Source organism: Gavialis gangeticus, unplaced genomic scaffold (genome assembly GCF_001723915.1).
Source record: "Gavialis gangeticus isolate Ggan-Ray unplaced genomic scaffold, GavGan_comp1, whole genome shotgun sequence".
Classification (NCBI taxonomy): Eukaryota; Metazoa; Chordata; order Crocodylia; family Gavialidae; genus Gavialis; species Gavialis gangeticus.
Genome location: NW_017729001.1, coordinates 12,042,122 through 12,053,728, shown reverse-complemented (window position 1 = coordinate 12,053,728; position 11,607 = coordinate 12,042,122). Strand labels below are relative to the sequence as shown.

The 11,607-nt window shown below is 45.6% G+C and overlaps 2 protein-coding genes across 8 annotated transcripts in view; one reads left to right on the top strand and one right to left on the bottom strand.

Annotated features, from left to right (window-relative positions):
- The window catches only part of PISD (phosphatidylserine decarboxylase), a 33,478-nt gene extending 30,051 nt beyond the window's left edge, over positions 1-3,427 (top strand). For all 3 annotated transcript variants that reach the window (XM_019506833.1, XM_019506835.1, XM_019506834.1), the window contains exons 7-8: positions 2,034-2,194; positions 2,517-3,427. In XM_019506833.1, coding sequence (XP_019362378.1) covers positions 2,034-2,194; positions 2,517-2,741 — 386 coding nt within the window. In that variant the 3' untranslated portion in view covers positions 2,742-3,427. The remainder of the gene's footprint in view (positions 1-2,033; positions 2,195-2,516) is intronic.
- Positions 3,428-4,072: 645 nt separating this feature from the next.
- Positions 4,073-11,607, bottom strand: part of SFI1 (SFI1 centrin binding protein) — a 46,139-nt gene continuing 38,604 nt past the window's right edge. For all 5 annotated transcript variants that reach the window (XM_019506832.1, XM_019506828.1, XM_019506827.1 and 2 more), the window contains 6 exons: positions 9,828-10,110; positions 8,977-9,130; positions 7,966-8,077; positions 6,643-6,754; positions 5,907-6,010; positions 4,073-4,589 (listed from right to left, as the gene is read on the bottom strand). In XM_019506832.1, coding sequence (XP_019362377.1) covers positions 4,574-4,589; positions 5,907-6,010; positions 6,643-6,754; positions 7,966-8,077; positions 8,977-9,130; positions 9,828-10,110 — 781 coding nt within the window. In that variant the 3' untranslated portion in view covers positions 4,073-4,573. The remainder of the gene's footprint in view (positions 4,590-5,906; positions 6,011-6,642; positions 6,755-7,965; positions 8,078-8,976; positions 9,131-9,827; positions 10,111-11,607) is intronic.

The window sequence follows — 11,607 nt, the reverse complement described above, 5'->3', positions numbered from 1 at the left end:
CCCCCCCCCCCCCCCCCAAGTTGCCAGGGTATTATGGAGCTTGCTGCAGCACTGGGTTACACCTGCTGAGCTGCAGCGGCCCCAGGGGAGGGCAACAGGACAGGAGCCTGCAGTGGGCAGTGCACACCTGCCTCTGTCCCCACCCTGCACACAGATCTGGGGGGGCATGGGTCCTCCCTCTGCCCCTCCAGTTCACGCAGTGGCAGCAAGCTGGCCCCATGCCCCCCAGATGAGCTGCCCATAGCTCTGTCCCACTCCTGGCTGGGGCTGTGCATTGTGGCCCTGGGCCCCAAGCTCCACACTGCCTGGCTGGGCAACCTTAGCCCTGCCCTACTCCTTTCCTGTGGGGGGGCTTCTGCCCCCGCCCCTTACCTGTGGGAGCTGCCCCTCAGGCTGCCTGGAGCCATATGCATATATATGCACATGGCGCCCCCTGCCTGACAGCCCTCCTCCCACTCCCTTGCAAAATGTGCTCAGTATAAAAACCACAGGTTTCCCTGCTAAAATGAGAAATCTGCATTTTACTCCAATAATGGGGGAAGTCTGCATTTTACGCTGTTTTTCCATGAGAAACCTGGATCCCTGTTAATGACCTTTTTAGTAGGAATATTTTCCCTTTCATTTAACTCTTCAGCAGGGAGCCAGGAGCTTAAATATTCTGGATGATAAAGCAGGCTCTGAGTAATGGCAGATATTTTCAGACAAATCTAAACACAGATCTTGCCTCCTTAGGGGAGTGTTGGGCAGGTGAGGAGCTCCTGCCATGGGATAACTGATATTTAAAAGCATGTTTCCCATTGGTGGCAAAAGTGTGAAGAGATTCAAGCACCTTCATGATAAGGAACATTCTGATACATCTGAAAAGTTACAGGTGAAAATGGACTTGATCTGTTCAGTGCTAGGCTCATTGTAAAATAGTGTCATGACCTAACTCTGTTTGGATGTAAACATAGGTGCTGAGTCTTTAGGTGCTCCAGGGCTCAAGCACCCATGGAACTGTTTGCAGATGTCAAAGATCAAACACTTTTAGAGACTTAATCCTCAGTAGGTCCTTAGCTGGCGAATCTAGATTCTAGAATTCCAAATCTAACTTTGTCATGTTTCTGCCTCTGACTAGCATATGTAATATCTTAAGGAAGTACAGACATTCCCAAATGCTTTCCATAGGGTTGCAGGAATTTTATGTGGGAATAATGTGGATTGCCATTTAGAGTTCCCCTCTCCTCAATCACTTTTGTCTTAGTACAGCCCTTCCAGATGATGTGAACCCTGCTTGTTGTACTTTCTGAATTCTCTCAGTTCTATTCAAGTCCTCCATTAGGGCTGCTCTAGAACAGAGGTTTCCAATCACTGGGCCGCAAAGGGTTGGTTGCCAGGTCGTGGCACAAGCCCTGCATCTATCTGGCGAGGCAAGTGGCTTCCGCTGTTGGCAGTCATGTACAGGGTTAAAACTGAGTGGTGGGGCAGCCCCCGGAGGGAGGCAGCCAGCTCCATTCACCCTGTTTTGCTCCCTTGCTGGTCCACAGTATAAAAAAGGTTGGGAACCACTGCTCTAGAGTAGTAACATGCCCTAATCCCACAGCAGTTGAGATCTGCTAAGCTATGTTAGTCTTGATTCATGTGACTATGGGTGCTGTCAGACATGGAAAAAAAACACCATGCTTTACTGGAACAAGCAGTGTGTTGGTTCGACTCTGCTCTGCAGCATCTGTATAGACCACATGCTTCACCCAGGGTTTTAGCTAATAGCTCCACTCAATCAGCTACTAGATACAGGTGCCAAAAAAGCTCCATTAAAGCACCTGATCTGTACAGACTCTGGATGAGCTGGGTCCAACTAATGCACTGCCTCTTCTGGGCAAGCACCAGGCTTGGCATGGGGGCATGCAGAGTTTAAACAGAAGTGCCAGGTTTGAGGTTTTTCTGTCTGTACGCAGCCTAAGGGTGTAAAGGCTGGCCCAGGCCAGCCTTTAGTGACTTTGAAGCTGCAGCTTGATAAAGACTCCTAACCTTGCTCTTCCTATTTACTATAGGCTCCCTAATGTCTGTGAATCCAGGGGTTGCTCGTTGGATCAAGGAGCTCTTCTGCCATAATGAGCGTGTTGTCCTCACAGGGGACTGGAAACATGGCTTTTTCTCACTAACAGCAGTAGGAGCCACAAACGTGGGCTCTATCCGCATCTACTTTGACCAGGTGAGTGGTATGACAAGAAATCAAGCTTTGTTTTGGAAGTCAGGGATACTGTCTCTCTAATGTAATGAAACAAGGCAGAGCTAGGTCCATCCTTCCTTTCTTTGAATTTAGTAGCAAGCTAAAATGGAAACTTGGATAACTTTTAAGGAGTATTACTCTGTGGACTGGGGTGTGTGTTCTAGGACCAGGTTGAGGCATCTGCTCTGTAGTTTCTTCACTCCTGTTTGAATTGCAAGTTACTGCTTTGAAACTGTAGCCCTGGTAATGAATAGAGGATACTGAAATGCACACGTGACAGGCTTTTTCTTCCCTCTGCGTGCAGGACTTGCATACTAATAGTCCACGTTACTCCAAAGGCTCCTACAATGACTTCAGCTTCATAACCAACAACAACAAGGAGGGCATCCCCATGAGGAAAGGAGAACATTTAGGCGAGTTTAACCTGGGCTCAACCATCGTTCTCATCTTTGAGGCACCCAAGGACTTCAAGTTCCACCTCAAACCTGGACAAAAAATTCGCTTTGGAGAAGCCCTGGGGTCCCTATAGGAACTACCAGAGCAAGAAGATTTTATACATGGAAGGACTCAGCTGTACAAGGAAATGTTTCACTAAACAGAAAATATCACTCAGCAGGACCTGGGTAAGGGAAATAACATGCATCACTGCTCTGTTAAACTGGGAGTGTGCGATCTATATTGCACACCCTTGCTGAGTGCAGTAAAATAATCAGATAATTCATATACATATCAGGTACAGACGCCTTTAAGAATGTTGACCAGGGAGGTTCCTATTCCACCCTGTGCCTGCAGTCTTTCATGCTCTCCCCCACTTTAGCCTGCCGAAAACTGATTACATTTACAGAGTATATAGGTCCTTACTGGGCCTGCCCAGACTCTGTAGTTGCAAGGGGGAGGGATGAAGGCAGAGAGATTAGTATATTTAAAGGGACACTGACAGGTTGATCAAGATCTAAAATTTCAGTTCTGTAAAATCTGGGTTTGAAACTACCTAGTGTGTCTTCCCACATTCTTTTTTCAGAACCATCACTCAGCATCGTGTTAATACAGGACAACCATAAAGTCTAAACTGCCTAGTATAGTTTCATTGGCCAGACTAGGAAAAGTGCACAAGAAAACAACATCAGTATTGGTGAAAGCAACTTAGACTCATTCAGTCATAACAATCCAATGTATCAGCAACAAATGCCAAGTGCTCAAAAGTTCGTAACCTGACACTGTCCCTTTAAATTGGACTTTGTACTGTATTTTTAACCTGAAAACACTGTGTCTACATTCCACGTGGTCAAACTGGTTATCATAATCATCTTTTTTAAGGATTTTTTTAAAACTTGTAGCAGTCAGCCCCACCCATTCAATTTCCACCTCTGTGGTTTTACTTAGTTATTCCAGGCCTTAAGGATTTTTGTTCATGTGGCTGACAGTTACGCTCATCCAATGACAAGCTGTTGCAAGAGAAGATTGTGACAGGAAAAATAACTGTTAAGGGGTATATTGCCTTTTCAGTGCTTGGGGTGTTTCTATCACAGAGCCCCCTTGTGCTTTACATTACAAAGGCAGCCAAAGTGTGTATTCTCCTTTTGCTGTTCATGGGATGTTGCTTTTTATGTTGTCATAAACTGTGGGATCTGTCACTAAGTTCTGGGTGGAGGGATTTCTTCATTTATTAAACACTTTGAAATACTTCAGGGCCTATTGTTAGTGCATAGATTGAAATACCACGTGCACTGACTATGTTCAGAACCATTGTGAATTTTCAGAGCAATCTCAGGTTGCTCCCCTGGTGCACTAACCTGCTTTTCCATCCAACAAAGAACTTAAAACTATTTATCACAGTAGAAGCCAAACTTGTACTTTTCACCCTCATAGCTGGTAGAGAGATGCTGGGGCTGAGAGCTCTGTTCTGAAGCTTCATTCTGTTGCAAACTTAAGTGTTTTTGTAAATTCATACCAAGGAGGATTAGAATGGAGATATTAACATTTCAACCAGTCTGTGAAACATGACACTAATACTTGGTCTGTTAAGCTTCTTGTTACCAGTAACGGGATTGACAGCAACTGGTGTCAAAAGGGTGGAGAGAAACTCACTTTTAAAGCAATGTTATCTATTCTAAAATAAATTCTATTTGGAGTCCAGGAAATCAAATGCCTGTACGTAAGTAACTAGGCCAAGTGAGGGAATTGACTCAAACTCCTGTCTGAATGTGTTCCATGCTGGCTTGAGGGTGCACATGCCACAGGGTACTGGATGTTTTACTTAATCTGGTACTTTAAAGGGGTCTTCTGAGAAGAAAGCTTCTTAGGAGTCTATACCTTCTTGTTGTTCCGTCTCCCTGCAGTTCAGCTGTGTTGAAGGAAAGTCTAAACTCCCCCTGGGCCATGCAGAAAATAGAAAGGAATTTTGTTGTAAGTGTGCAGTTTGTCAAGCCCCTGTATATATAGCTTCCTAGTAGGGAAGAGGAGATGATGTAATCTGTTTGCTAACACAGCCTGACAAATACTTACCATGTGATCTTGACTGTTTGATGCACACGTGGTGGCGGGGAGGGAGGGGGGGATCCTTTGGTTCTGAGTCAGTCTTTCCTCCTTTTCTATGGGGATGGTTTTTGTAGAAGTTTAAAGTGGCTCTTAGCAGCCAGCCACCTTGTTTAAACCCTTTCAGTTAGCAAGTTAGCTCCTGTATTAGTATATCACAACAGTTTGGTTTCAAATATGCAGAAATTTAAAAACAAAAACTTGAGGGTGTGAAGTGCATGAAGACAGATATCAGCCCCAGGGGTTAAAGCTGTCACCAGCCTCTTGTAAATTCCAACTTGTTGGACCTGTTCCAGTGGGTCAAAGGAAGGAAGACTGAATCTCTTCCACCCACCCCCTCCACTGGGGCTTAACTGCCTCTGGGCATGGCCAAAGCAACTCTAAGCTTTAATTTCTCACTACTTGGCATCATCCTCCATAGTATCTGAGCGCCATGGTTAGGTTAACAGTGGAGAAGAAGTTGCTGCTGCTTACTTTAACATAAATCTGAAAAGAGGCAGGTCATTCTGCATGGTAGTCTTCGCACTGTGGAAGCCTGGCTGATGGCTGGGGAAGAGGAATCTTAGCCGTAGATCAGCACTGGTCATAGAAAGGGGAAGCAGAGTTCCTGGAGGGTACTAGTGATGCTGTGAATTTCTCCTACGTGGAGAATCCATTTAATTTTTCAACTGTATCAGTAGCACGGTATTTTTGTATGTCAAAGTGTATGACTTATGAACATTAACTCATTTACCTGCAAACATTTTGAATAAAAAGTCTTATATGTGTTGCTTATTGTCTTAAAATAGTAGGGGCAACTTTGCTAGCCAGGTATTCGTCACCCATCGCTTGAGTAACTTTGGGCTACTGTATGAATGCACATTTCTGAGCTATGCAACAGGAAATTCTCCCACCTATTTACAGTTGTGGTAAATGAATATGGTAACATGTAATGTAAATTAGTTTATAAAACAGGAAAGGCAGCTTTATCACACACATGTGCAAGGAGTTTTACATGAACTGGTGAGCCAGGCTTGGTTCGTGATTCAGTGAGGCATGGACATTCACTATCATCTTCCCCTGACAAGTTTTTCTGTGTCCCCACTCCCCATCAGTGACAGAGCTGTGATCATCCTACCAAGGAACACGAACTACTCTTCAGAAGTTTTGGATTCATTACATGGCCAGAGCAGCACGAATGTCCTGTAGACGCATGACATAACTCTGCACTCTGCGTCTCCCCTCCAAGAGCACTTTTGCCAGAGAGTTGATCCTTAGCACCAACTGTGAAAGAGAGCAGGGAAGAGGAAAGGGCTAAGATGGTGACTAAAGCAGTCCAAGTAGTTTAGTTGCTAACCATGCCAGCAGTCATTCTCATTACCTCCCCTGATTGATTAGGAAGTATTAAGTGATTGAACTGTGTTACACCTTGTGCAGCTGGGCTGTGGTTCTTTCCCCCTCAGATAATGAAATGCCATCAGAGCAGCCTGCAGCACACTGACATACCCAAGCTCGCTTGACTACTGGAAGCAGTGAAGACCGCAACATGGACTTCAGTGCGGCTTAGCTACTTAGAAATCTTGGGTGAACTGCTGTAGGGTAGCACACCTTGTGTCAGTTTTGCTGCTGCTGACCCCAGCCAGCTCAGGAAGTACAGCCACACCTCACAAGTACAGTAATACCCCCAGACTTTATGGTTCCTTTTCCACTCTTACTCCGTGCCCCCTCTGCTTGGGGAAACAGTTTTTCCTCCTCACACCCCCCTTACTTTTGCTAATCTCTCATGATGCTTCTATAACATTATGCATTACAAGCAAGCAAGAGTAGCCCAATCCTGCAATACCATTCAATTCACTACTTCTATACAACAGCATCATGGGGTCAGTGTTTGCTCTGCCTGCTCCCCCTCCACGTACCTGTTCCAACTCTTCTTGAACATGCTGGACAGCCTCACGCTCCTCCAGGCCTGTGCCACCTGTACTCATATCTAGCCACTTATGTAGAATCTGTGCTTGCCGCTGACATGACCTGATAGAGTAAATCAGAGATTCCTGTTTAGTACAGAACTAACAATGCAAGAAAAAGGAAGGTGCTCTGTGTCTCATGCCTAGCATTACATGCACAGCACTAGGAAGGTGCTCTGTGACTGCTCTTTACAGATTGCTTTATAGAAGAGATTTCTATTAAAAGTCAACTGTGTAAATGCAAATCTGCAACCCCTCAGGTTGGCTTGTGCCTGCCAGGTGGGAGGCAAGCATGCAAGTGCCTTGAGTCTAAAATACAAAGCCTCAAACTCACTCTTCAACTGGTATCTGACCCTCACTGGGCAAGCTCCCTGCATGCCAGGACACCTACATCCTGACAGGGCCAAGCAAGTAGGTGCCTAGGCCACACTGGAATCCAACTATCGAACCACATCAGAAGGCACTCTCAGATTCTGACCAAGCAAAAGATGCAGGAGGAGGTGTCCCCTTTTGGTCACAGCTCAGCTGTTAAAGCATTCATGCAAGATGCAAGCTCAAGCTGCAGGTTAGGACTTTCTACATCCACTACCTGACAAGTGAATGCTCCACAACCATGTAACTATTGGGTAGTCTGGCTCAGTTTAAGTCTCCCTATAGAAAGTGCTCTGCTGTCATGGAATGATTATATATGTTGCAGCAAGAAAACACAAGCACACACCTATATCCTAGTGGTTAAGGTATTTAATCAGGGAAAAGGAAGAGACTGGTTCTAGTCCATGCCCCAATGAACATAAGGCAGGGAGTACATTGGCAGAGGCGTTAAGGTGCCTTGGCTACAGAAATCAGTTGGAGCTTTGCTGCTAGCTTGTGCTTAACGCCAGCCCCAATGAACTTTCAGAAAGGTATTTGATTATTTGGACTGGGGAGTTAAAAAGGGAGCCAAACATGATGCTAGTTACTCCCTTGTGTACCACCGCACACAAAGTGTTGACTCAGTTGCACCAATTCAGCTACAAAGTATTCAAATGATGCCCTTATGGTATTACTTTCTTCAGTGTTTGCCCCAAGCCACCTAAACCAAATGATGAAGTGTGAGAAAGCAATACTGGCTCTGCAGGGCTATAACAACCCCTCACAGGTCAGCAGGGGCAACAGAACAGGCCCAGAGCCCATGTTCAAGTAAGAGTGGAAAAGGGTAATTTTTAACAGTTGAACTGCACCAACAGTGGCACTGCAGCACTGGACTGAGGCTAGAAGGGAAGGAATGCTACGCACTTGAGCTCCCGCTTACTGTCGCAGTAATGCTGCATTTCCAGATGGATGTGTTGGAGTTCTGCTTCCAGCTCTACTCGCTTGGTTGAACTGCCTTGCCTCTGTTCACGTTTACCTGAAAGGAAACCCAAGGTACACACACAATGACACTGCAAAGCTACAGTCCGTTTCCTGTGCCTACTTGTTAAGACAGACAGTTGGGAACTCACCACCCTTCTGGATCCTTTTCATTATACCACCTTGCAATATGCAATCTCCAGCCTCTCTTCCCTTGCTAACAGCATTAGATTAGGCTATGCCCAGCAGGACCCCAAAGGAGCATTGACCAAGACCTCCAGTACTATGCACTCAGTTCTCTAGGTTCTGTTCTCACATGCAAGAGACATGAGACCCTGAAGCAGAGGCTTAGTACCAGAGTGTGTTTGTACTTGAGCTTTTCCATTAATAATTAAATGTGGTCTGGGCCAGGAGGGCTACTACTTGGTAGCAGCCACACAGCATATAGTCACTATCAAGCAGGATCTTCAACTTAGTCCCACAGAACGTTTAGATCTTACGATTCATGACCATAGTGGAAACAGCCACTGATCACACTAGCCTGCAGCACCAGGACCAGGAATCTTAAAAATGATTCCTACCTGGTAGGAATCATTTCAGATGGCAAATAATTATAACACAGGTATAATGAGCCCCATGGGGTGGGCCTTGCTTCCTTGCCAGACCTTTTCCTCCAGGTGGCTCCCCTTTTCCTCAAAACCCCAAAGCTTGTTTACAAAGATGTGCATATACACATGCCAGCAATAACATAACTTTTCTTACTAGCTAGGTTGAACTTATATGTTCACATCTTTCTCTCTCCAGGAGCCCTGTGCCCCAATTAATTCTTCAGCATCCTGATGCAGCTCTCCTTTCCAAAGCAGACACATAAAAGATTTTCCCAAACACTAGGGGAAGCAGTTGTTGGGGGGACCTTGATAGAAGCACAGCAACTGTAGGTTAGATCTTGAGACCTACCTGCAGGTTTGGGGCTTCTCTCTCTTCCTGCAAAGCCTTCAGGTTTCAGCAGATGTGCCTGTGGGTTGAGTTGCACCATCTCTTCTCCTGCAGTGGCCTGCTGTGTGTCTTGGGGAGTGGCTTCTGGGTGACCATTCAGGGATTTGCCTCTAATCTGCAAAGGCAGGAGAACTGTAGGGTGATAAAACAGTCATTTTGCCCTTAAACAGGGTAAAGCACAACCCCAGAGAAGGCCTTTCAGACAGGACCCTCCACTTGATGCAAGACACTAAACCCTGCTTCCAGAAGTAACCTTGTACTTCCTGGGTGTCCACCAGTGCCTCCCCACTGCCTTGCTCCTCAGGTGATATTTGTGGTCAGAGCTTTTCCATGGAACAAGAAGGATTTCAGCTCTTAAAGAATCCCCACATCCCCATCCCTACCCTTTTCCCAAAAAAAAAAACAAAAACAAAAAACCACCACAAAAAGTAGGCACTACCAAGATGAGTTACTCTTAACTAGATTTCCTCAGCTTGACAGGCAGTGGATGCTGAACCCTTTGAATATTTTCCTCCCAGCCAGATGCCAGAATCAGGAACAAGACGTGAATTCTCCTGCAGTACAAATACACTTGCTCTGATCATGAGAACTGTTTCTTCAGACTGTGGCTATTGTGACAGGCAGGTGGAATGGAAAGGATCATTTTATTTTAAGAGCCTGCTAACTTAGCCTATTGCAGGTGCCAGGACAAGCAAAGAACAACTCAGGGAAGATGGTAAGAAGGGGGTGGGAAATCAATAGGGAAGCAGTAAACAAGTAACAAGCAGCCAGTCACTCATGGAGTTACTTGAATTTCTCCTCAAAAAACTCACCAGTTCTGATCCATGTCTCACACGTGGCATGAAAGATGAGGGAGGCAATAGCTCAAGCTTTGGATTTGTCTGAACAGTATGCTGCATGGCAGGTGTCCAAGATGGTATACAGGGCAATGGGGCAGATGCACGAAGGGGGCAGACTGTGTTTGTAATGCTGTCCATGTGAAGTGACAAACTATAGCTGCTTCTGTCTGCTTGAGTCGATGGCAGCAAGGTCTTGGCTGGAGCAAAATGTTTGTTCACAGCTGCTTGCTGCAAAGGCACTTCTGCTCCCTCCATTCTAGAAGGGGAAGTAAAGGGCAAGGTGCTGTTACATTCCAGACGGCCCACATGGTCTCTTATCCTCAATGCAGGGTAGCCAAAGGGAAGCAGTTATGGTTGCATACAGACGCAGCAGCAAACCCATCCTGAGGAGTCAACCGATCCCCTACAGTCCCCAACGATACTACAGCATCTGGCTCAGTGATATGATCTTAATTCTGTGGCACAAGTTCATTAGAAATGGAAGTGCAATGCAGGAGCAGTGCAATTTCAAAGGAGGTGGTGGCAACCTATAGGACTCCTTCCCCCAGCACCCAAGGTAACTACTTTGTTAGGCGGGTAAATCCCCAGTCACAAGCCCAGAAGAACCAACAAAATCAAATGTATTTCCTAAAGCTGCCAGAAACACACCATTTGCACCAGGAGTCAATTTCTGCCTCTTTTCAGTCCCAGGACAAGAACTCAATCAAGACTTCGACAGTACACACAATGGACAGGAGCAGACTTCTCTAAAATGTAGCTTCTTTTCTCTCTCTGAAGCAGAAGCCATACACCCAATGTGAGAGCACAGTTTCAAAGCAAACTTAAACTAAGTATTTTTAATATATGTTTTCCTGCAGCAACTGTAGCTTCTCAGCAAGAACAGCTTCAGCCCCCTCCTTTCAGAAGAAAAGTGATATGGTAACTAGAGCCGAAGCAGAGTGCTTCACGACAGTTTAAGTGCTGCCTGCCTGAACATCCTCAGCTTTACAAGTGTCAGAAGGGAAACAACAAAACTGGTAACTCTTTAATGGGCAGTTCTGGGCTATAGGGTTGGGGGAGGGTGGGAGTGCTCAGAGAGAGTTTGAGGATGATCATTACTAACATTACTTCTCCCTCCTCTTAGCCCTCAAGAGCCAACTCAGCTAAAAAAAGAAGAGGGTGAAGGGTTCTAGCTCATGCACTTAACTGAATTGTGGGTAAACATTCTAGTGGCAAGGCCAACAGGTTCAGCTGTAGTATCTGCATCATGGGGTGAGGAAGGGCAGGGTCTTAGAGCACAAGAGCCAGCGAACACCCTCATGACTCAGACCTGAGGGTTAAGGTTGCAGAGCTGGCAGTAAGAAAAGCCATCTGGCTTGGCAAGTGAGTCCCATTGTGGAAAAATCAGAGGTATACCAAAGGCAAAAGCTCCAAAGCCATTTTGCAGAATTTTTTCAGAACACAAGTAGCACTTCAGTCGTGTCACAGAACATAGTTTAAATTAACTTAGTCATTCCCTCACTGGGGGAAACTGAGCTCTTGGGAGACGGTAGGTTAACACGATTGCTACATTACTGTCCATTTTGTAAGATGCTTGAAGCTTTTCTGCTTGCTGTGCTCTTTACACTCTATAGAACCCTCTGATGCAAATCAAGATAGTCATAACATAACAAAGTGTGCTATTTGCAACAGGGTATATTCAATTCATGTGGCAGAAGCAGCTGAGTAGCGATAACTAAGCCCTTATGCTTAATTTCCTTTCCCCTGTTTTTAA